The sequence below is a fragment of the Notothenia rossii genome (genome assembly GCF_949606895.1).
Source record: "Notothenia rossii genome assembly, chromosome: 1".
Taxonomy (NCBI): Eukaryota; Metazoa; Chordata; class Actinopteri; order Perciformes; family Nototheniidae; genus Notothenia; species Notothenia rossii.
Window position 1 is genome coordinate 49,192,301 of NC_136912.1, and position 25,753 is coordinate 49,218,053.

General features: G+C 45.0%; 1 protein-coding gene across 1 annotated transcript; it reads left to right on the top strand.

Annotated features, from left to right (window-relative positions):
- Positions 1–305: 305 nt before the first annotated feature.
- Positions 306–25,175, top strand: mtmr7b (myotubularin related protein 7b). Its single transcript, XM_079693169.1, has 14 exons — positions 306–602; positions 1,394–1,519; positions 1,976–2,138; positions 3,234–3,391; positions 16,249–16,377; positions 18,801–18,935; positions 19,065–19,197; positions 19,321–19,430; positions 20,421–20,546; positions 20,789–20,838; positions 22,300–22,500; positions 23,015–23,149; positions 23,321–23,493; positions 24,973–25,175. Exons 1-14 carry the CDS (start codon positions 579–581, stop codon positions 25,032–25,034), a joined length of 1,725 nt encoding a protein of 574 aa, XP_079549295.1. The 5' UTR covers positions 306–578; the 3' UTR covers positions 25,035–25,175.
- The last annotated feature ends 578 nt before the right edge of the window (positions 25,176–25,753 follow it).

Here is a 25,753-nt window from a genome sequence, read left to right on the forward strand (position 1 = left end):
ATCATTTTCCTACACATTTATTCACAGGTGTCTTTAACCTGGAAGTTGCTCTTTAAGTGGGCAGGCAGTAACAAAGTATTTGTGTTCCGCTACTTCCCACCTCTGATTATAATGATATGTGTTAAGGAAAGGATGTGTAAGTCTATGAAGGTCTTGTTGTGAGAAGGAGAATCTCCGACAGGGAACGCCACCACTGTTGGAACAAGTCTTCCTCCTCATAGGGAAACACTGGCTTTTATTTTGAAAGGTATAACCGGAGGCCCCGCACGTTCTGTTGTTAACGTTACGTGTGGAACGCATCACCGCAGCTGTTCTCAGCGTCACCGTGAGAGGAGACCGAGGAGATAGTCTGGTACCGTTACCGGGCCGGGATACCGTTAGTAAAGAATCATTTCCTTCCAGTTTAACGGAACAAAGTCTGGGTACCGGTTATCATGGGAAATATACCTTGCCAGCGCGGGAACATCGGCCTCGAAGAACACAGCTTATGTTTTGACGTAAATCAGGGAATATAACTGCTGACGGCGAAAACACAGAACACCACACTCTCTCCATCTCCTCCATTTTGGTTGTCAGTGATGGAGCACATCCGGACGCCCAAGGTAACAACGCTCGGCATTTCTCCAGCAGGGACTTCACGTAACGTCCCTCCTCTGTCCTCGGCTGTGTTTCCTCTGGTGTGCCCTCTCGCTTAGCTTTTATTCAATGACCCGCCAGGTTCGTTCTGCATCAGCTCTCCCCGCTCTGTCTCTGCTGAACCCCGCGGGCAGCTCCACAGTACCGGCTGTCCGTGAGGGACAGCCCCGGGAACACGTTGTTGTGTCCAGTTAATATTTTGCTTAACAAATATTTACCAAACACATTGACGGTAGCCTACACATTAAACCAATAACATTGTGTTCAACCTCTAAATTATTGTCGTAACTCTAAACACAGCTGGGACGTGTGGTGCTGTGGTTTTATGATGCTCATGTGCTCGTGCGCTGACATCAACAGGTTTTGTTTGTTATGCAATAGGAATGTGTGATCTATTATTCTGTCCTTTAATTGTGATACAAAAACAACCCTTTCCTCCTGTCTGGCAACCTCTTAAAGGCACAGGGGCCTCAAAGGACCATCCTCCCTGTTTCCACATGGTCTGATAGGCTTTATAAGGAACATTACTAATCATGTAATACACACATTCTCATAACTATGTCATAATGTGGCAACACTTACTGGATGACAAGATTTAGCTCAGTGAATGTTGTAACCTGATGAGTCATGGCAGAGGCTGTTGGGAGCTTATATTACAGTTAATAAACTATGTAGTGATTATGTGAGTGGAGAGACATATTTCCTATGTATTTGTCATGTTTAGATTTTTCTGTCTTTGATATTTCGCCTCTGGTAGGTGGAAAATGTGCGTCTCCTCGACCGGTCGTCAGGACAGAGAAAGGCCAGCATTGGGACTCTCTACCTCTCTGCCACGCACACCATCTTTGTAGAGAACAACCCAGAGACACGCAAGGAGTCCTGGGTGAGTAGTGAGCCCTGAGCGCCTCTACACTCACAGTCACATCTCAGATTCTACTGGTGTTCTTTCTTCATTTGCTGACTCCTATCCTTGTCTGAAAAAGGCTGTTTCAATGTAACCGAATAACCTGCTTAAAGAGGGGGTGGGGGAAACTGCCCTGTCCCTCTGGACCTGACCACATAAAATAGGCATCCAGCGGGGTTCGATTTCTCCCAGACCGTATACTGGGTTCAAAGGAACAAAGAAAGCAGATCCCTATAGCTTGCGTTGAAAACTAGATAACTCAATAATGTGGCTTGTGTTTTTTTTTTTTTTTTTATAGTGCTGAAATTCCTTACTTATGTACTTAATAAGATTAATTAAAAGCCTCATTAGTTATTAACAAAAGGAACCAATAGAGAAAGCGGAACATTATCACTGTGTCAACAGTAGATAAAATAACGTGTGTGTGTGTTCCAGGTGTTGCACAGTATGGTGAGCAGTGTGGAGAGGACCCCCACCATCCCCGCAGGAAGTCAGGTGATCTTGCGATGCAAAGACTTCCGGGTCTTCCAGATCCTTGTTCCACAGGAGAGAGACTGTTTGGATATCCACACCTCATTGGTCAGATTGTCACGACCAGGTGCTTATGTGTGTGTGATCATGTTTGTGATTGGTTAAATGTGTTTTAAAGGGATTTCATAAACACAGACCCTGGAAAGCATGTTGTCAGGAGCAGGTGGTGTCTAGTTCAGGCTGTGAAGCACTTTCAAGTTACTCTCCCCTCTCTCCTCTCCTCTCCTCTCCTCTCCTCTCTCTCTTCCTTTCCTCTCCTCTCTCCTCCTCTCCTCTCCTCTCTCCTCCTTTCCTCTCCCCTCTCCTCTCCTCTCTCCTCCTTTCCTCTCCTCTCTCCTCCTCTCCTCTCCTCTCTCCTCCTTTCCTCTCCCCTCTCCTCTCCTCTCTCCTCTCCTCTCCTCTCTCCTCCTTTCCTCTCCCCTCTCCTCTCCTCTCTCCTCCTTTCCTCTCCTCTCTCCTCCTCTCTCTCCTCCTTTCCTCTCCCCTCTCCTCTCCTCTCTCCTTTCCTCTCCTCTCTCCTCTCTCCAATTCTCCTCTCCCCTCTCCTCTCCTCTCATCTCTCCTCCTTTCCTCTCCTCTCCCCTCCCCCCTCTCTCCTCCTTTCCTCTCCTCTCCCCCTCTCCTCTCCTCTCCCCTCTCCCCTCTCCCCTCTCTCCTCCTCTCCTCTCCCCTCCTCTCCTCTCTCCTCCTTTCCTCTCCCCTCTCCTCTCCTCTCCCCTCTCTCCTCCTCTCTCCTCTCTCCTCCTCTTTTCTCCTCCTTTCCTCTCCTCTCTCCTCCTTTCCTCTCCACTCCCCCTCTCCCCCCTCTCCCCTCTCTCCTCTCCCCTCTCTCCTCTCCTCTCCTCTCCTTTCCTTTCCTCTCCCCCTCTCCTCTCCTCTCCTCTCCCCTCTCTCCTCTACCCTCTCCCCCTCTCCCCTCCCCTCTCCTCCCCTCTCTCCTCTCCCCTCCCCCCTCTCTCCTCCTTTCCTCTCCTCTCTTCCTTTCCTCTCCCCCTTTCCTCTCCTCTCCCCCCTCCTCTCCTCTCTCCCCTCCCCTCCCCTCCCCTCTCTCCTCTCCCCTCCCCCCCTCTCTCCTCCTTTCCTCTCCTCTCTCCTCCTTTCCTCTCCTCTCCCCCCTCCCCTCTCTCCTCTCCCCTCTCTCCTCCTCTCCTCTCTCTCTCAGAGAAGTACAGTGAGCTGTACTGCCTGTCCTTTAACCCCAATGTGAATAAAGAGGAGAGGCAGGAGTCGTGGAGCTTCATGGACCTGATGGCGGACTACAAGAGGATGGGACTTCCTAACAACCTGTGGGTCTCCACAGCGGCCAACAGTGAATACAGGGTCAGTGTGATTGTAATGTGTAGAAAAAGGTAGCGATAAGCTTTAACTATGTGCTTTATTATAGTGTAGGAGATTAACAATACGTCTCACATTAAACAGTGCCTAAGCTCTACTATTTCCATAACTCTTCAGGGCTCGACATTACGGACTGCCCGATGGCCCGGGGCCATCTAGTATTTAGCTCGGGCAATGAAGCCTCACCTGCTGGTTGCCCGATCGGGCAATCTATTATGCCAGTATCATGCAGCTCGCGGATCCAGTAATGAGTGACCCGACAGTAAAACTAAACATATCTATAACTAGTTTAGGTAGTTTGAGAGGTAATTAAAATAGCCACGAGTGATATTCTAACCTGAAGTGTGTGTTTTGTCCGCTCACCGCTGCATGTGATCATGCAGAGCTGCGTGTCGACTCGTCAGCAGCAGCTGATCTCTCTCTCCCGTCAGATTAGACTTCACTCACGTTTATGTCCATATCGATCAGATCCAGCTAGTTCTAGCTAATGATATGACTACCTGCTTATTAAAAGACACCTAAACAATAAGTGTCGCTATGCAACCGGGTGAGGCCACAAAGTATAGCGCAGCATTATGCATTTGTTTACATGCCCACCGGAACCCCGAGGCATTACCAACAGATCAACGCACAATCAACCCAGACAGGACATCTCTTTCTCCACATTACGTGTTAGACATTAGAATTGACTATTGGGGATTACGCCCCTGACTTCCGGTCCGGCACAGAGATGGAAGCTTAGAACAACACGCTCCCGACCTAAAATATCTAAAAACACTGTCCGAACAACGCAATCCAACTCTTTTAGTGCATTGAAGTCAACGGGGAAATATCGGACTAACAAAAAATGTCCAGAAAAGGAAAGAGAAATACAACACAAAGTAAAAAGCTTGACGAGGAAGAAATCGATCAGCTGTCTCAAGTCAGCAACAGCATGGATGATGACATGCACCCAGATGACGCAGTTCCCAGCGGGGAAGCTCATATGAGTTTAATTCTAAAAGAGCTCCGAGACTTTAGAAAAGACTCCTGCCAACAACTCAGCGGAATAAAGGAAGACATCAATAAAATTAACAAAAGAATGGAGGAAGCAGAGGAACGAATTGACGCAGCCGAGACCAGGATCCAGTCATGGGAAGAGGTGGTATCTGGCCTAGTGAAGCTACAGGTACAGACAGAGGCTAAACTGACGGACCTAGAGGGACGAACACGCCGCGAGAATGTAAGGATTTACGGAGTAGAGGAAGGAGCAGAAGCCATGTCGACATCGGTGATCGCGTTTGTGGAAGAGCTACTAATTAAAGGCCTGGAACTGACCCCCTCTATGCTACAGATTGAGAGGGCGCACCGTGCGCTCGGCCCCAAACCTCCGGCCGAGGCCTCACCGAGATCTCTGGTGGTGAAATGTTCAAGTTTAAAAATGAAAGAAGACGTAATCAAAAAAGCCTGGCAGAAAAAGGGTTTTTATTTCAAAGAAAAAAAGGTCAACGTGGACCATGATTACGCACCTGAATTGCAGAGAAGGAGGAGGCAGTATGCGGAAGCCAAAGCGGCACTTAAGGAAAGAAACATAAGATTCCAGAGCCCATTTCCGGCCAGATTAAAAGTATTTTATGATGATAATCCAGTGGTCTACAACTCTGTTTAGGAGGCAACAGCAGACATGGTGAAGAGAGGGATAACAGTGACTGTCCTAAAAAATCAGAGCTCGCTACTGGACCAGATTAACCGTCTGACCTGGGAACCCAGCAGAAAGCGAGGAGGTCAACTGCACCCGAGCTCCAAGCAACTTTACAAGGAACGGCTCCGAAGCTTCGACATCGGGATATCTGATAAGTAGCCTATGTTTCATAAACGCCCTCTTGAATGGATACTCCTTTCTGAAAATCTTGGTTAAAAAGAAACAAGAACAATACGGCTATTTTGAGGCAAATGAGACTATTATTTGTTCTCTTTTTTCCTTGCCTTTACTACTATTATTTTTCTCCCTACCCAAAGGTAGAGATCAAATTGAATAGAAGGCTTATATCACGGGCACATGTGAGCCACATTTTGGGTCGGATTGCTACTCTCTGTATTCTATGGACCATAGTATCAGCTTAAAGGCTGAAGAGGGCCCCCTTCCATCACTAAGAGGAAGAGACTTTCCCTCCACACTACAACACTCCAAGGCCCAATATGTGGCCTTAAACCTGGAAGTCAATGTCACTTATGTTTGTGGATATTACTTTGTTATACTTTTTTTGGTTATAGTTTGGGATTTTATTAATGTTATATATACAACAGGGGATGCGAGAAATGATTTAAATGTAGGAACTCATGGATTTAAAATAAAGGCAAATAATTACCATGCAAAGTAAAGGGTCAATTAAAGTAATTACATACAATGTGAACGGTCTGGGAAATCGAATTAAAAGGAATAAAGTAATGTCAAAATTAAAAAGAGTTGGAGCAGAAATAGCCCTCCTGCAGGAGACTCATCTAACAGAACAGGAACACCAAAAACTTAAAAAGTGGAACTTCAGTCCATATTCATCCTCTTACAGAAAGGGATCCAGGAGGGGCGTAACAATCTTAATCTCCGGTAAATTACATTTCGAATGCACATATGAAAAAAAGGATCAAGACGGGAGATATGTACTTATTCGGGGAAATTTGGAGGGTACTTTAGTTACCCTCCTGAATGTATATAGTCCCCCCGGGATCTGAATGGTCATTTTACAAACACATTTTTGAAATAATAACATTGGAGGCCCAAGGAATTCTAATTTGTGGGGGAGATTTCAATTTTAGACTTAACCCAACTTTAGATACATCAAAACCCCTTTCCTCAGGAGGAAAAAAAATCAGCGTGAACATTAAATTGATCTTGGGAGACCTAGGACTCTCGGATGTATGGCGAGACCTAAATCCGTCTACGAAAGATTTGACCTTTTACTCACACCCACACTCAGTATATTCAAGGCTTGATTATCTGTTTATGTATCAGAAAGATTTTTATAGGGTTCAAAATTGCAGTATAGGGACCATGGACTTATCGGACCATGCTCCGGTCTCCATGGCATTAAATCTAGGACTAGAAAGGAAAAGCACAATCTGGAGACTGAACACAGGAATTCTTAACCAAATTAGGCCTCAAATCAGGACCGATATAAAAGATTATCTGAACGACAATGATAATGGAGAAGTGTCCCCAATAATCCTGTGGGATGCATGCAAAGCTGTCCTAAGAGGAAAAATAATTGGATATTCCTCAAACATAAATAAGCAAAGAAAAGAGAAAACAAATCAGCTTCAAACAGAACTAAAACATCTAGAAAATATACATAAGAAAACTTGAAATACAAAAACTAAAATGGAAATAGATAAAAAAAAGAATGAACTCCATGAAATCCAAATCCAAAGATCTTTCTAAAACAAAGTTATTATGAGGTAGGAGTTAAATCAGCAAAACTATTGGCTTATAAACTAAAAAAACAACAGGTAGAAAACACAATTTATAAAATAAAAGACCCTGAAACAAGTATTATACATAGCAATTTAGAAGACATACATCAAACTTTTGTCTGTTTCTATAAAAACCTATACTCACAGCCTAAAATAGATAAAACCAACATCAGGAGTTTCCTTGATTTGATAACTTTTCCTAAAGTGAGGGATGAGCAAAATCATAAATTAATTATAGAAATTACGGGAAAAGAAGTAGAAAAGGCAATCGCTGACTTAAAACCCAATAAAGCCGCAGTACTTTTGAGCCTCGATGCAGAAAAAGCCTTCGATCGAGTTAATTGGAAATTCCTATACCAAGTCCTTGAAAAGTTTGGCTTTCACAAGATCTTTATTAATACTGTTCAAGCACTGTACGACAACCCTTATGCAAGAATAAAAATAAACGGAGCCATATCAAATTCTTTCTACCTTGAGAGAGGGACACGACAGGGATGTCCAATTAGCCCTCTGCTATTCACAATTTATATCGAAGCTCTGAGTTTGGGGGTTACTCAAAATAACAATATTACCGGTGTAGAAGTATATGGTCAGGAACATAAATTATCATTATTTGCTGATGATATATTAATATACCTGTCAAATCCAGATGAATCATTCTTGAGTTTACTGACTTTTTTGGATACTTATAGTTCTGTCTCAGGGTACAAACTCAATATAACAAAAACCCAAATACTGAGCTTTAATTACAAGCCAAGCCAACATATAAACTCACTCATTGATCTTAATTGGGATCTGAACCACTTAAAATATCTGGAAGTAAGCATCTCTAAAGATTCAGAGGAATTGTATACACTAAACTTCAACCCTCTAAGTCAGAAAATAAAAGAAGACATAAATAGATGGAACTTGATCCCAGTGCTGAGCTTTGAATCTCGAATAGAATCAGTGAAAATGAACCTCCTACCTAGACTCTTATACCTTTTCCAGAATCTACCAATTGAAATCACAGACAAGCAGTTTAACGAATGGGATAAAACCATATTAAGGTACATTTGGCAAGGGAAGAAACCAAGGATTAGATTCTGTACTCTTCAACTAGCAAAAAACAAGGGAAGAGTAGCGCTCCCCTGCTTGAAGGACTACTATATATCAGCCCAATTAAGAAGCTTGTTTTGCTGGTGCAAGCCAGACTACAGAGCTAGATGGAAAGAAATTGAGAATAATGTATCAGGAGGAGTACCCATCGAGGCAAGGTTAGGGGATAAAAGACATGTCAAAAACTTACTGGAAAAAGATAACCGCTGGATAAACCTCTCCTTAAAGTTATGGTTAAGGGTCCTTACCAGGAGTGACTTGCTGGACGAAATGAAGATATTAAGATGGTGCTCACATGATCTTGATTTCACCCCGAGCAAGCTGGATAAAACATTTAAAGATTGGGCCAAACATGGCCTTACTTCATATTGCACATTTTTCAGCAAAGGAACCATGTTTGATTTTCAAACACTAAAAAAACCGATATGGATTGAATAACAGTGATTTTTTTAGATTTCTACAGGTACGCCATTACTTAAATAGTTCCCTACCAGACAGCCAGAAGGCCCTTGAAAACCCTTTATTAATAGTTTTCACCAGTGCATACACATCAGACACAGGGATGAAAGTAATCTCAAAACTTTACCAAGCTCTTCAAGATATTAAAAAGGAAAATACTTTCTATATAAAACACAAATGGGAAATCGAAACCAAAAAAACCATCCCTGACGAAGTCTGGACAAATTACTGTACTTTTCAATGGAAGATCTCGAGCTCAGGCACCTACAGAATGTTTAGTTGGAAGATGCTGAGCAGGTACTTTTTCAGCCCTGCTCAGTCATCACATCACCTAGGGCCCCCCAGCTGCTGGAGGAAATGTGGTTCTCAGCTAGCACATCACTACCATTTGTTTTGGGCTTGTCCTTTAATAGTAACTTTTTGGGAAAAGATTCATATCGAAATTGAAATAATACTACAGGAAAAAATCCCTTTAAACTGGGACGAATTTTCTATTTGGGCTCGTACATTCAATCCCCACAAACTCCAAAACAAAACAATTATTTGGAATTCTTACTGTTGCAGCAAAAAAAGCAATAACTAGAAAATGGCTCAAAGCGGATATCCCTTCTCTTGACAACTGGTACGACAAAATCCATGAAATCTATGTTATGGAAAGAATCACCTTCTCGATGAGGCTTCAGGAAAACACATTTGAAGAAATATGGAAAAAGTGGAGGATTTACATATCCCAAAGACGACCATCCCTTGTTTGACTGTTTCTATACACCGATTGAATGTATATGTATAGATATGTATGTATGGTCACATGTATGTGTATTGAATGTATATATGTATGTTGATATGTATGCATGTACATGTGTAGACATTTGCTATTTCAAACAACCCCTGTGTACTTTTTTGTTTTTATTTTACTTTGATTAATTTTGTTTGCTATTTCATTTGTCACTTTCGGGTCTCTAAAAATATATGATTTGAAAAACTGTACTTGTACTATAATGTGACCCCAAATAAATAAAGAATTAAAAAAAAAAAAGAATTGACTATTATTGTCTGTCACATACTCTGCTAGTCTGTCACTTAAGTGGCGCAACTGAAGCGGTATTGCGCTAAAGGGAAATTATTTTGACCGAAGAGATTTAGATTTGCCAGCTAACGGGAACTCCGAAGTCACCATGTTGTGTGCTTCGCGGATGCGCTCGGCTCCTCTCGACTGCTGCTCGGGTCTGCTCGGTCAGCATCCGGATGAGGAAGCATTCATTGGACCAACTTACAGCAGATAACATTACAAACATTTTTAACAGGGGCCATAATAGTGTAAATAATGTTTGTTTTGGCAGTTATAACTGCATGTAATGTTTTCTACTTTTTTACATCTGGGAAGGCATTTGCCTTCATCAGATGGAAAGTGTCTTGACCAAAAACTTAAGTATTTCTTATAGCTATGCAGGGCATGCAAGCGAGCAAACAAGAGCAAACAAACAAGTGAAATGAAGAATAAAATTGAAATTGTACAATATAATATTGTGGTGGTTCATCTTAGAATTCAGTCTAGAGAATGCACCAGACAGCATCTACAGTAAGACCTGGAAAAATCTAAATGTTCTAGGGCAGGGGTCTGCAACCCCTGGCACGCGTGCCAGCATTGGCACGCGGCACCGTAACCAGTGGCACACTAGGAATAAGTGGAATAAGTGTGAAAATATTTAAATTGTATTTTCGGATCCTGAACGAGACCGCCGCCAGAGCGCGTCTCCCGTTACCTGCAGAAGGAAGCCATGCACGCAACGCAGCCCCGCTCTTTACTCCAGGTGACTTTCTGCCGCTTTCCTCCGTGGTGCAGTGCTGATCGTTTCAACACGGAGGAAAGCACTTCACAAATTGCAGTACCCATAAGGAGCTGTACAAATGCCGCAGTTTTTGCGTGGCTGTGCATTTAGTTGAAAGCCCAGTGGCGATCTGCTCATCTCTCATCGAAATAATATGCTACAAAGGGGGCGGACTGGCCATCTGTGTGTTGAACTTTCCTGTCGGCTCCCAGACCGTAGTCGAGGAGGGCAGAAGCAACAAGCTTCAGGTTCAATAACCCACTTTAACTTAAATGACTGGAGAGAGGCGAGCTCTTCTTGGGAGGCCGTTGCATTTATTTAGCTGTTCTTCTGTTTCTCAAAATACATCACAGACCTCTGTTTTTCTGCTTTCCCGTTTCACTTCCAGAAACACGCTCGCTCACTATCGCTCTACCATCCACAAACACATGCACAAGCCACACCCCTCTCTCTCTATCTCTCTCTCTTAAAGGGACAGCGATCTCATCTCACTCTGCATGACCCGACGCGACCCTAATATCATAACATGTGTGCTCTGGAGAATCACAGAACGGACGATCGTCCTTATTATTATGCCGTTTAAACCAATTACTTAAATTTGGTTGTTAAATTCGGCATCGTGTATGTTGCGACACTGCTTCCCCGCAGCAAGGCTCCCCCGCCCTCCTGCTGATAGTTGACGAGCGTTACGCTCCTCAACCCCCCCCCCCCCCCCCCCCCCACCGTTGATAATTCTCGATAGTTGGCACGCTGATAACAACTTTTTTTTTAAATGGCACTTCATATCAAAAACGTTGCCGACCCCTGTTCTAGGGGGAGGCCCCCCAAACCCTTCGTGCTATTTCGTCCGCGCTTTTTTCAGGGCAATCTCTATTGGGCTCAGGGCCATCTGTAAATTAGCTTAGATGGCCCACAGGGCCATCTCCCAAAATCCTTAATGTCATGCACTGCTCTTATATACTTGTTAAAGTTGTTAATGGTCCAATGTCATGGCCATTTCTACTGATCATAATTCCATTGTTGAGGTCTACTAGAATTTACATTGTGCAATGTTCCGAACTCACATTGGTTTCTCATACAGCATCTCTGTATAGTATGTGTCCTACACGGCGTGTTGGAGCTCCTGCCCCCCCCTGTGAGCCCAGTGTGCTCTGATTGGTCAGCTCGCTGCTGCGAGGAGCTAACAGTGTGAGCTGGCTTACTGGTGTGGTTTCCTGCTTGCTGCGAGACAGCGAGTCATCGCGAATGGATGCGGGAAGGGGGGGGGGGGGGGGGGGGTGCTGAGGGGGGTGCAGCGGCCCCATCTGCGAGGCCCCACTAGCACCCGTATCCCCACCAGCACCCCCAAATGCGGCGCACACAGTTTCGCCGCACTGCGAGGCTCCACTATCACCCCCCAGCGTGTCACATTTTCGCCGCTAAAAGAGAGTGTGTGTGTGTGTGTGTGTGAGGAGCTCCACGGATTGGTTCACTTTGACCAATGGGTCCATTTGGGTCGTCGTTACGTCCCTTAGTACCAGGAAGAAAAAGAGAAATGTCCAACGAGGCGTTCTGGAGCAGCATAGACAGGTCTTCTCTGTGTTAGAGTTGTACTCGCTACAGGGTGTACTTTAAAAAATAATAATTGATAAACTGTATTCATCACAGGCATTTACAGAGGCTAACTATGTGATATACAACCCCACAAAACTTTATTAACAAATACTACTGGGACTACAGAAAATTGCCAATGAACACTCATTACCAAGTGTGAGCCTCTCCGTAAAGTGTGGGTGAGTGAGTGCTGCGTTTGGGTGTAGCTGGGAGCCATCAATACTCACCACCTGGCCGAAGGCGTGCTGAAGGGTCTCGTCATTCGACTGTTCGAGGGGGAAATCCTCCACGGGAAACACCAGCGGGTCCAGAGGGACCTCCGCGGCCCCCTCTGTGTCCGTTTCCCCCTCGATGTCGTCAGTCGCCTCCGACTCTCCACTAAACACAGCACACAACTCACATTTCCCTGCCGTCCTTGAACGCACCCCCATAGCCCCCGCTAGCTTAGCAAACCCCGGCAAATTCGTTCCCAAAATCAGAGGCGAGTAAGGCGAGTGCTAACTCCAGCCCTGACTCTATGCTTTTTCCCCTTATAAGAAATTTCCAGCGTCACCTCCGGGTACTGGTGAATATCCCCATGCACACACCTCACCTTCACCCACGATGCTTCAATCAATGCTCCAGGCCGAACCAAGCGCTGATGGATCATCGTCTGATTACAGCCCGTGTCCATCAGAGCCTGGTGTGTACCCCACTGTATACATACCGGTATACGGTACGTCCCTTCCAAATCGGGGGAGGCAACTGGCGGTCCCGCAACCCGAACCAGCTGTCCGACCTCCATGAGAGGACACTCCCGTCGGAAGTGGCCGGGCTGCCCGCACCGCCAGCAATCCTGCCCTGACGTCTGAGGAGCCCCCCGTGGTGCCGGACGACCAGAAGCGTAGGCCGGACCCTGGGAAGAGATAAAAACAGGAGGGTAAGGTAGGACTTGGGGGGAAAGTGGCGGGGCTGCGGGGTTGGGGCCGTGTGGTGGTGGGGAGGGAAGGGCAGCTGCTCCAGGAAACCTCCTACTCGGGGCTGGGACGGGTCTCCCCGCTGAGACGACTGGTGGTCGGGATTCCTCTTTCATGCTCCTCCGGGGAAGCGAGAGGTGGTCCTCCGCGAGGACGACGGCTGCTTCCAGGTTGGCGGGGCGATGGCACTGGACCCAATTCGCCGTCGAAGATGGCAGGCCGGCGATTAACTGCTCCAGCGCCACCTGCCCGACGACTTCCTCAGCGGGGCGCACCCCCGGCTGGAGCCAGCGGCTCGCTGCATCCAGGAGCCGCTGTGCGTAGGAGAAGGGCCGGTCAGCGTACTCAAAGGGGAAGGCCCGGAACCGCCGGCGATGTCCCTCTGGTGTGCTGCCAAGTCGGTCCAGGATGGCCTTCCTCAGATGTCGGTACACATGCCGAGAGGCTGCTGGCAGGCTGTGGGCGGCTAGCTGAGCACCCCCAGATAGAGGCAATAGCCGCGCTGCCCACTCCTCCACCGGCCACCCGCACGCCGCCGCAGGCTGCTGGCAGGCTGTGGGCGGCTAGCTGAGCACCCCCAGATAGAGGCAATAGCCGCGCTGCCCACTCCTCCACCGGCCACCCGCACGCCGCCGCTGTGCCCTCAAAGATGTCCAGGTATGCCTCCGGATCATCCTCTACCGTCCATTTCTGGAGGGCAATTGAAGGCGGTCGGGGCGGGTTGGTAGCAGGATCGGCCTCCCGAGCGGCCGGATGCTGGCTCGAGGCGATCCCGAGCAGAGCCTCGCTCTGCTGTCGCTGTAATGCTGTGGTGGTCTCCTGCATGTGAGCGAGACGTTGGAGGGCCTGACCCAGCGCGGTTTCTCCTTCCGACATGATGTCCCTGTTCAGGTGCCACTGTGAGCCTCTCCGCTCACACAGGGTTCAAATAGGGACGGAAAGAGCAGGTTGGTTGAACACAGGCGTTTATTAACTCCAAACAAAAATATACGCGGGTCTCAAACGTTGCCCGGGTGGGAACCTTCACAGGTCCTTTGGCGACCTTCCAGGATCCCGCCTACTGCAAAACAGACCAGAACCAGCTTACAACATGCTTTTATTCCGGCACTGATTACCTGATTCCGATCAGCTGTCTGGCCTCCGGCCGAGCCACTCCCTTCACTCCAGTAGCCGGCGCCCTAACCACACCCCGCTGCCACACCAAGTAATTCACATCACAGACGCTGTAACCATTTTGGCTCGATTTAGCTCATTGACCATGATGGTCCAGCCCTATGATAGGTTTCTATCTAAGCTTGTTCTTCTGGCTTCAGACTAACTAGGGTTCCCGCGGAGTCTTAAAAAGTCTTACATTTGATCATCAGAATTTAAGGCCTTAAAAAGTCTTAAATATGATAAAAAAAATAAGGTCTTAAAAAATAATCGTATTTGAAAGGTTGAACTTTGCATCCCCCCGGCCCCTTATCGGCGAACACCCAGCTAGTAACCTAGCAACCAAGCTTCAGCTAGCGGCAGTCAGAAACTCATGTATCTTCGAATCTACTTACAAATAAATATGGTGAAGTGTAAGTTGAACCGTATTTGGTTTGAAAACATTGAATTTAGTGCTTGGCTAAAACCAGTGGAGGGGAACGTGTTTGAAGCCCGCTGCACCTTTAAAAAAAAAAAAGAAGGAATGTAGCATTAGCTAGTGCAGCATGCTCCCGCTACAACATCCGGGCGACGTGTGAGTCGACGTCAACCCTAAAAGCGGAGGTGCTGTGGATGCTAACCGTAGCTAAACACCAATCATACAACAGCAACGATGAAAGATTGTAGCCAAGGGAGCAGAACTCAGAAGATAGCCACACACACACACTTCTTCTTTCATAGCAATTCTCCTTCATACTTTCTTGCCGTGAAATAAGGCTTACATTCTATTTAAAGTGGTCTTAAAAAGTCTTACATTTGAGTTGGTGAACCCTACTAACTGTAAATCATACATTCATTTCATAATGCTATTGGACTACATAGAGTGCAGATAAAAGCTGGTTCTGTTGTTTAATACATGCATGTTTTCTTTGAGAACAAATAGGTTCCCTGAAGGAGTCATTCATGTCATAAACCATTATTAAGTATGGCATATAGATGTGTATGGTTAATATCAAATCTGAGTTCAAGTTAGTGTAGGGTAAATCCAAATGTTCAGGGATTATATCCATAATATTGCCATAATGTCCAATTATTGCACATTATGATCCAACTTTGGCTCAAACACTGTACTGAATGCCGAGAAACAGTCTGTTACATAACCCCTCTAAAATAATCACTTTAATGGTCAAATGGTTGTCAATATTGTAGTTTTTGTTGTTGTCAACAACTGCCATAAAAACCCAAATCTAGGATGAATTGATCCTACGAACAGCTGTTATACGCTAGACAGTAATGTAAGTGTTACAGTATGTACATTGTTCCTCTGTGCCATAGGGCGCATTTTGTTCCATTCTTCAGTGAGCCACAGCATATACTATAAACCAGTGGTTCCCAAACTTTTTCCGTCGGGACCCCCTTGGGTAATTGGAAATATTTTCGGGACCCCCCCAACCCGGTTCCCATCTATATTGGTAGGATTAATTGTTTATTGTTGTAAAAACATTACATTTTCTCTGCTAATAATAAGAAGATACAAAGATCCAACTATAATTTTATATTTTATTATGGATTACACATGAACAAAAGTGCTTGTTATAGATACTGTGAATTAATTTGGCCTAATTAAAACTAGTAGGCCTTCTTCCCTGAGTAGTAGATTTTTAAATTCAAATTTAACACTTAACTACTATTTCTACTGCAGGTTGCAAACGATCACATCATTTTACCATTCCTATTCAACACCTATCAATGACTTGTGTGTGCTTGCTTTCCCTTGCAGATCTTCTCAAACCGGGGCTGTTGTTTTGAGACTGCCACTCTCAGTTCATTCTCAATGTTCAGCTTTGATCTGTGTTTCGTTTTGATGGCAGCAGCAGCAGCAGAAAAGCCCATCCCACACAAGGATGTTGCAAAAGGCAGCATTATGCCCACAGCTCTCTGACCAATGAGATATTTTCGAGCAGTGTTTGTTTACAATTTAATAATAATAATAATAATAATAATAATAATACATTTATATAGCACACTTTAAAAACAACGTCATCTCAAGGTGCTTCACAAAGCTAAAATGAGAAAATAATTTTTTTTAAAAAGAAAAAATAATCTTCCCTGCAGTACCTCCGCTTCCCTGCAGTACCTCCGCGAACCACCAGGGGTTTGAAGTTTGAAAACCACTGCTATAAACAATTTCCCAATAAGGATCAATTTAGTATATCTAAACTAATATGTTGTCATTGTTTATCATTATTTATGGTGGAAAGGAACCATGTTTAGTAACAGTTGGTAACCTGTATAATCTACTACATTTAAATATATGTTTCCCCCCCAGGTGTGTGAAACGTACCCATCCGAGCTGTATGTTCCAAAGTCGGCCACACCCCCCATCATTGTGGGTAGTGCCAGGTTCAGGAGCCGAGGACGATTTCCTGCTCTATCCTACTTCCACCAAGACACTCTGGTGTGTACACACACACACACACACACACACACACACACACACACACACACACACACACACACACACACACACACACACACACACACACACACACACACCAACAGACTTTAAACAGTGTCATTGTAAGGGAAACTTCTGCAGCAATTGAGAGTCAGGACTCAGAGAGACACGAGGAGAGTTGGAGCTTTGATGTTACATTACATTACATTACATTGCATTTTGCTGACGCTTTTATCCAAAGCGACTTACAATAAGTGCATTCGACCAGGAAGATACAACCTTGAAGAAAACAGAATCATATAAGTACATCAGGTTTCATAGAGCCAAACATTTCAAGTGCTACTAAACTGGCTTTAGATAAGCCAGTCCTTTATTAGTATATAAGTGCTTTGTTAGTAATTCAATCGCTCAAAGTGGAGTCTAAAGAGATGAGTTTTCAGTCTGCGCCGGAAGATGTGTAAGCTTTCTGCTGTCCTGATTTCAATGGGGAGCACATTCCACCATTTTGGAGCTGCCAAACACGGATCTTTAATACAAGCATCGGCCGGAGAAATTCACATCACAAGTCACACAGTCAAAGGTTCTGACTGCACTGGTGGGTTGCCATGTCAAATCTGACCAGCCTATCTCTCGATAGACCTTTTAACTAGCTTTCAGAGAGTTAATGAGCATATTGTGGCGTAAACACCTGGAGACACTGAATCACTTATCTCACTCTTAGGCTCTGTGACCGAGAGTTGACCGGTCATAAAACTGGTAATGTCAACAATAGCTGAGACTTCCCATTCCTTAAGACAGATAACAGACTTAGGGTTGGTCGTAAACGTCAACACACAGAAAAGGTTAGACTCCTGGGAGTAAGACAAAATTAATCCCTAACAGTCATGAATGTATTGAGGATCATAAGCAGGGTGTTGTCTGCACCGGGTAACAGGGGCGCTGCGGCATGAGCCCTCATACCAACATTTCAAGTGATTCCAGAAAACAATATTTATGTTCGTCAAAAACTGTATAATTACTCCAAAAATGTGAAAATCATGTCAAATAGACCGTCAGACGGCACAGACAGCAGAGGAGCTTGGAATAAATATGGGATGGATATCTGGTGGGTCTGCCGGGGGACGAGTGGCAGGTAGCAGGGTTACACTCAAACTGTGATTTCTGAATTAGATTGTTTCTTTAACGGCCCGTCTACACAGCAGCGTTGAAAAAATCTTGAAAATCTTGGAGGTGGGCGTGTCTGAAAGCTTGGGGATTTTTTGCGAGCAACGCGACCAACAACCAATCATATGAATCTCCCGCCCCGACATACAGAGCAATAGCAATGTTAAAACGAAGTAAACTGGATATAAACTCCCCAAACAGGCGAAAACCTACCAGTTTCACCCACTGTCTCTGCCACCTCCCTCCATGCCTGGTTCCTCCGGTTTGTATCCCGGTAAATAGTTACTGGTCGTAAAGAACCGGGTGATTTGCTACCGTAATTTGTCGTTTGGAATATGAGGAAATGAACTATGTATGTATGTATGTATGTATGTATGTATGTATGTATGTATGTATGTATGTATGTATGTATGTATGTATGTATGTATCTATGTATCTATGTATGTATGTATGTATGTATGTATGTATGTATGTATCTATGTATGTATGTATGTATGTATCTATGTATGTATGTATGTATGTATGTATGTATCTATGTATGTATGTATGTATGTATGTATGTATGTATCTATGTATGTATGTATGTATGTATGTATGTATGTATGTATCTATCTATCTATCTATCTATCTATCTATCTATCTATCTATCTATCTATCTATCTATCTATCTATCTATCTATCTATCTATCTATCTATCTATGTATGTATGTATGTATGTATGTATACATGTATGTATGTATGTATGTATGTATGTCCCGGCTTACACGCGGTTTGATTGGCTAGCGCTTGTACTGTCAGATTTGCATAAACGGGATTTGATTGGCTGACGCTTCTACCTCAGCTTCAAAAGTTGAACATTGCTCAACTTTTGAATCCTGAAAAATCCTGGAAATCTTCGCTTTGCTTCCCCACAATGCAGTTCGGCGAAAAGCGAAGGGAAGTGACGTCACTCCCATTCAAAGTGAATGGGCAGAGAAGCGTTGGAAGATTTTTTTAACGCTGCTGTGTGGACGGGCCGTAACTGTCCTTTCTTCTGTAGAGGAAGTAAAGAAACCGTAAGCAGCTTTAAGACATGAACAAACCATTATTTTCCACTTCGCTCTAATGCATTATTTCCCTGGAAAGTGGGCTTCATTTAGGCCGGTAGTGACGTTAGCGCCCTCATACAATATTCTTCTAGAAAAACCCCTGCATATGTTGCTGATGCAAAGGACTCAGTGGGTGTGTACTACAAAGTGTGTATTGTGGTGACATCACAGGCCGCAGTGTGTCGATGCAGCCAGCCTCTGTCCGGCTTCAGCGGCCGCTGTCAGGAGGATGAGGCCATGTTGCAGGCCCTGATGAAGGCCAACCCAGGAAGTGACTACATCTATGTGGTAGACACCAGGCCCAAGGTAACATACACACGCGCACACACACACACACACACACACACACACACACACACACACACACACACACACACACATATACTTACAAATATACTATGAGATTATAGATTGTTTGTGTGTGTTTGGGTACAGTTGAATGCCATGGCAAATCGGGCTGCAGGTAAAGGCTACGAGAATGAAGACCACTACACTAACATCAAGCTGCACTTCATCGGCATTGAAAATATTCACGTGATGAGGAGCAGCCAGCAGAAGATCGTCGACGGTAAGGAGAGGAGCACTGTGTGCAGAGGAGTTCTAGGGAGAGGCGGTGTGAGGATCACACAGCGCTCCTCCTCTGATAGCATCTCACTACTTTCCTGTGACTGTCTCCCTCTCTTCCATGCAGTGGGTGCGATGCGATTTCCATCCATGACTGACTTCCTGTATGGTCTGGAGAACTCTGGTTGGCTCAAACATATTAAAGCGATCCTGGATGCAGGGCTCTTCATAGCCAGGGTGTGTACACACGGCAGACTCACACGCAGGTTTCAGTGAGACAAATATAATCTATGTAAAAAGTCATAAAACCCATTTTGTACTAAAACCAACAATCAATGAAGATCTTCTCTCTCTCTCTCTAGTGTCAGCTTTAATTCGGTATTCTATGAATATTTAAAACATACATTGTCATTAGAGATGTCCCGATCCGATCACGTGATCGGGGATCGGAGCCGATCACGTGATTTTCAAAAGATCGGAATCGGGAGAAAAAAATCGGGGATCGGGATTTTTTTTTTTTAAATACTTTTTTTTATTTTTTTATATTCAATATTACAAAACAAAAATGACCACGTTCAAGTCTTAAAGTCATCCTGAGGCCTTAGTTTTGGTTTCAAATTACACAACATCATGTATGTGTTGCTTCTTTGGGGCTTGTTTTCATAGACCTGGTTGCTTATTTCTCTCAAATCTGGCAAAAGAGTGGGCAGGGCGCAGTGTCTAATTGTAGCAGTAAGCTAACGAGTATTGATAAGCTTTATTTTTGTTTTGATCCAATGCTGCACAACTGAACTGATCCAATGCTGCTGTGAAAAAAAGAAGCTATATCCATGTTGGATAGAATATCCAATTTAAATTAAAAAAATAACCTTAAGGGACAACTTGAATGCTTTTTTTCTTCTCTTAATGCATTGCATAAAGATCGGATCGGGAAAGATCGGTATCGGCAAATTGTCAAATTTAAAATGATCGGGATCGGGAGCAAAAAAAGGTGATCGGGACATCCCTAATTGTCATAAAGCAGCAATAGATAGACAGGAAAATGAAAGCAAAGCAAAGTCCGGTCGTGTGACACAGAACGTGATAGTTGGTCATTAGGATACGTCGTTGTTGTGGGTGGGATTATGACTTTTTGCCAGAGACAGTTCTATGAGGTCTGTTTGGTGTATCAGGGCTTTGACCCGGCTTGGGAGGTCCTGCTGTTGAGCTGCTCTCTGTCCCCTGCAGGCCGTGGCTGATGAAGGAATCAGTGTGTTGGTGCACTGCTCAGACGGCTGGGACCGCACCGCCCAGGCCTGCTCTGTCGCCAGTATACTGCTGGACCCTTACTACAGGACCATCAGAGGCCTCATGGTACACACACACACACACACACACACACACACACACACACACACACAAACACACACACACACACACACACACACACACACACACACACACACACACACACACACACACACACACACACACACACACACACACACACACACACAGTACTTACAGCCTCTTGTTCTTACCTCTGATTTGATCCTCGTCTTGCTCCTCCTTTCCTCGCTGGCCTCCTTTGTATTTCCTCCTCTCCTCTCTCCCAGGTGCTGATAGAGAGGGACTGGGTTTCCTTCGGACACAAGTTCTCCCACAGGTAACTGTGGAAGTCGGACTTAATCTGACCTTAAATGCATCAGTTGTGTTTATTGTGTAAGACAAAAGGGTCAAAATCACTTTTTCGACCCTGGGATAAAACCAGTTTCAGGCTGGGATGTGATGCCAATGGAACAAATAAGTGCAACCTCTCTTTAAGATGCAGTATTAATTATTATTATTATGATGATTATTTAAATTGAGGATAACAGATAACAAACACTGTTAAAGGGTTAACTACGGTAATTTTCGGACTATAAGACGTGCCTTTTTTCCCATTTTTCGACGCTGCGGCTTATATAACGGTGCGGCTAATCTATGGATTTTTACAGCTAACGGCCACTAGGGGACCTCCTAAATCTATGGATTTTACAGGTTACAGTCCACCACCTTTAACTCTATGGGCTCTATGGCCGGTCCGCGCCCCCCACCTTTAAGCGGCGGGCTCCAGCAGGAAAAGCTGGAGGCCGGAAAAGAGTGAGACAGGTAGCGCGCAAAGGTAAAAGTGGAACCGAGAGTGGTACGAAAGACAGAACGAGAGCAAGACAGACAGACATTACGGGAGCGAGACAGTTTGTCCCCGTACCACTGGTTGAAAACCACTGCTGTAGATCACTGCCGGTACGTGCGCTGGGAGCGCACCGTTTAAGTTTGAAAGTTGAAAAGTTTGTGTGTCTGAAACGCTATGTGATACAGTACAGTTTACACAGCACAGTACATGTTCTGTAGCTACTATTGCACTAAATGGTAACACTTGAATATGTTATGCAAATATGCAACTTGTTTGTTGAAATGTTAATAAATGGGAGCTTCCTCAAACAGCCATCTCTTTCCCGACAATCCCCTCTGTGCACGAACCCTTACATATGGTAATTAAACATTAAAACACCTGCGGCTTATAGTCCAGTGCGGCTTATATATGTACACATCATTCAATTTAGTTGCTGCGGTTTATATTCAGGTGCGCCTTATAGTCCGAAAATTACGGTACTTGTGAAATGATAATGTGACTAGTTAAATTACATTTTCTAAAAGCCCATTGGAGGTCATCAGAGCTCAAAGTGATGTCACTGCGAATATTTCTTGAGGACATCAAAAGGGCGCCCTGACCACTTATTATCCAAGCTGGGGTGGGACATTTTGTTCAAAACATTTTTAGCTTTAAAAAGCACACAAATAATATAATACATTATAATTATACAATTACGGATGAATTATTTACTATATCATCGTTTTCTCTACATTTAAGCTCTGAGTCACTCATGGAGAGCTAACATTTGAGAAATGGTATTAATGAACATTTCAACCCTTTTTCTGCTCTCTTTGTTCCCTTCCTTCTTTCCTGTACCTGTCTGTGCTTTTCTACTGGAGGCACTGTACAGCACTGAACTTGAATAGAACTTGATTTAGTGGAGAGAATGCTGTGTGTGTTGGGCAGTAAGATGGAGCTGTGTCCCTGCAGGTACGGCCACCTGGACGGAGATCCTAAAGAAGTGTCTCCTGTCATTGATCAGTTTGTGGAGTGTGTGTGGCAGCTGTCCGAGCAGTTCCCCTGTGCCTTCGAGTTCAACGAACGCTTCCTCGTCGCCATACACACACACATCTACTCCTGTCAGTACGGGACCTTCTTGGGCAACTGCCAGAAGGAGCGCAGGGACATGAGGTAGGACTGAAACACACACGTTCGCTGGTATTGGACTGTGTGCAGAGACCAGCACAGTATGCAGAGTTCTGATTAATGACCGTGCTTGTGGTACTTTTAAGTGTTCTATCACTTTATTACTATTATGCTAACTTTTACCAATTATTTTCCAAAACTGCATCAGTTATATTCCCACTGCAGTTTGTCAAGGACTTCACATGTACATCACTCACATCTTTATTATGATGTGTATTATGTAGATCCACTGCAGTCCCATCAGGATGCATGCTGTCAGGACAGTTACAGATCGCTGGTGTGGTTGCTTTGGTTATCCTAAATTAACTTCTGCCACACTGGACTGGCAACAAAATTGAGGGGAGTTTTCATTGTGTCAGTGCTGACCCTCACATTTTGCCTAGGGGATTTGAAGATCCAGATCCAGTTTCCCTCAGCTACCTGTCTGTTACAGCAAAGAGTGAGTGCTGCATTTGAGAAGGTGTCATGGTTTTGTAACATTGCTATGTGCTGTGGACAGGCTTGGAGAGCGGACTCACTCCGTTTGGCCCGAGCTGTGGAAGGAGCGGGCCCAGTACACCAACCCTCTCTACCGGGCTGAGCAGAGCCACAGCCAGGGGGTCCTGAGGCCCAACACCACCCCCTACTGCTTCAAGTAAGTTCCTGCACACGCACACATGGTCATTTTTATTTTCTTGGTCTTACTTCTTTACTTTCTTCAACCCTAGCAACTCGCTGTCAGTCAAACATAATCTCCTAGGAAATGATTGTGAAGAAAAACATGGGCAAAACTTCATTTTTTTGTTCTCTTTGTCACTCGTCTCAGGATGTGGAAGGGTCTCTATAACCACGCAGAGAAATCCACGCCTCCTCGCCAGTCACCTGCTGACTTCCTGTCTACTGTGAGGGAAGAGTCCCAGCAGCTGGAGGAGGAGCTGGCCAATCAGCAGGAGGTACCGCCGGGAGGAACCCCCCACCATCACCTGGGCTTCAGACAAGGCATACAACACACTAGCACACACTAGCACAAACCCCCAACATGCATCACTGCAAAAATGGAGCTCTAAGGTCTGTGATCCCGTCTGCCCTCATCAGTGAGTCACACACAGAGCCACACTGGCCTGTGGCCCCCCCGCTACCATCCCTGACAAAAACAGAAGCAAAATGGAACTCGTCAAAATTCTCTTGGTGTCAACTGTTCACCAACAAGCCCCAACTCGGCTTTGGGGATTTGCAACTGAATAAGTTACAGATATAAAAAAGGAGGGACCAGGAACCAAGTTTACTGCCCCTGCTCCCTGCCACACACCGACAAACAGAGGCCCACTGGCCTACAGTGAGAGAGGAGTCTATGGTCCACTGTCAGACGGCCTTACAGGTTTAACTAATAGTAGAGAAGTACTGAATTATGTGAGCAGTGTGTGGAGACAAGTCATAACCGTGATTAACCTCAGCGCACACACTTCTGGACCTTTAATGAGCAAAGAGAGCGTGATGGTATTTAAAGACTAACACGTTAGTTTCATTTGTTTGTAGAACAACATATCAGACACAAATAATGATGAAGCATATTTAAACTTGTTAAAACATGTCTCCGGGGAACCTCAGTGTATTCCTTTCAAAATAAACCATTAGCCGCGTTCACACCGCAGTACTTTTCCCACTTTAGTTCCGATATAGTTCCGAAATGTCGCGTTCACACCAAAAAAAAACAGAACTAAAATTAGTTAATGAGAACCTTTTTACCCCCTTTTCCGTCCCTGCTAGAGAGCAGGGACTTTCGTGGGAGAAAAAGGTTCCTATTTCTGATTGGCTGGGCGGATTGCAAACCACGCCCCGTAAAACTCAAAAAAAGTTTTGTGAAGCCGTCATTTTATTATCCTAGCGTTAGCATTATTAGCATTAGCCCAGCGCAGAAACGCAGAGACTAACTTATGGCAACAAAAAATAAAACATGGGAGCGGTGGAGATGAGGAGGTGTCGGCGTTCAGGCGATTTACTCGGAAGGCTTCAGTAGAAGTTGCTGGGAGTCCCAGCAGCTTCTACTGAAGCCAGTCCCCAACTCCGGGGACTTCCGGCCGGGGACTTCAGGTGGCAGTATACGGCGTGAAGTTGTTTGCGGCCTGCCAGTAAACCCAAAGCAGAAGAAGAAGAAGTGACGTCAGCGGCTTCATTTGCCTAATCCACCCCCAGGGACTTATTCCGGTGTGAACACGATCTGTACTTAGTTCATCAGAACTAAAGAGTTCTGATTAAATAAGTTCTCATGAACCTTTGTGGGAAAAGTACTGCAGTGTGAAAGCGCCTATTGCTGCTAATCTGTCAGGATTTCCCAGGATTCAGTTTGCTCTGTCCAACTGCAGTTCAGCCGTCCCCCACGACCACCACAGTGAGAGAGGAGATGGTTATCATTGTTATGGAGATGTTTGGGGGAGGGGCTGTTGAATTGAAGTATGTGTTGTTCTTCTGCCTCTGCAGAGGATAGCAGCCCTGACCGGGGAGCCGATCACGTGGAAGGAGGTTCTGAGGAGAAGGACTAGCCACCCACGGACCCCCACTGCGGGCCGGACCCGCCGTGTCTTATACAGACCCAACCAGCAGCCCTGCACAGGAGCCCCCACCCCGCAGGCTCTCCCTCTGCAGCAGACCTGGGTTCGGGAGTCGCTGTCTTCTTCACTGCTGCCTGAGAGGACAGACACCCTGGTGCCTGGCTGGAGGGGGGGACTTTTCTTACAGTAGTTCCTTAAATGATTGAGTCCAGCAGGTGGGGGGGGGGTCAGAATGTGACGAGTTAAACTAGTTAAACATGGCTGCTGACAGCTGGATTTATGTCTCGTCTTCAAACTGTAGTTGGTGTCTTTAGAGTCTCAGTGAGTTAGGGACACTGTCTGACCGAGGCACTGAAGACATTTCTTCTGACTGTTTTCATTTATTTGTTTCTTGCTAGCCAGAAAGGCTGTTTTTTATTTCTGTCATTTGTACTTTTTTAAAGGAATCAACATTACTGCTGTGAGTTGGATAGATGTGACATGAGTCCAGACTGAAATAGTCCGAAGAACACATAGGAGAACAAACATTAACTTGGGTAATTTTAAGGGCGTAATTTCAACAAATACATCCTTTGCTATATGACAGATTTAATGAATGATTTATTATCATCCAGTCTTCCTCTCCCTCTGTGTAAAGTAATGTGATATGATGAAAAGTATGTGATTGCTCCCAAGTGTTTCCTCATCGGGCCCTAAAGTGTGTGTGTGTG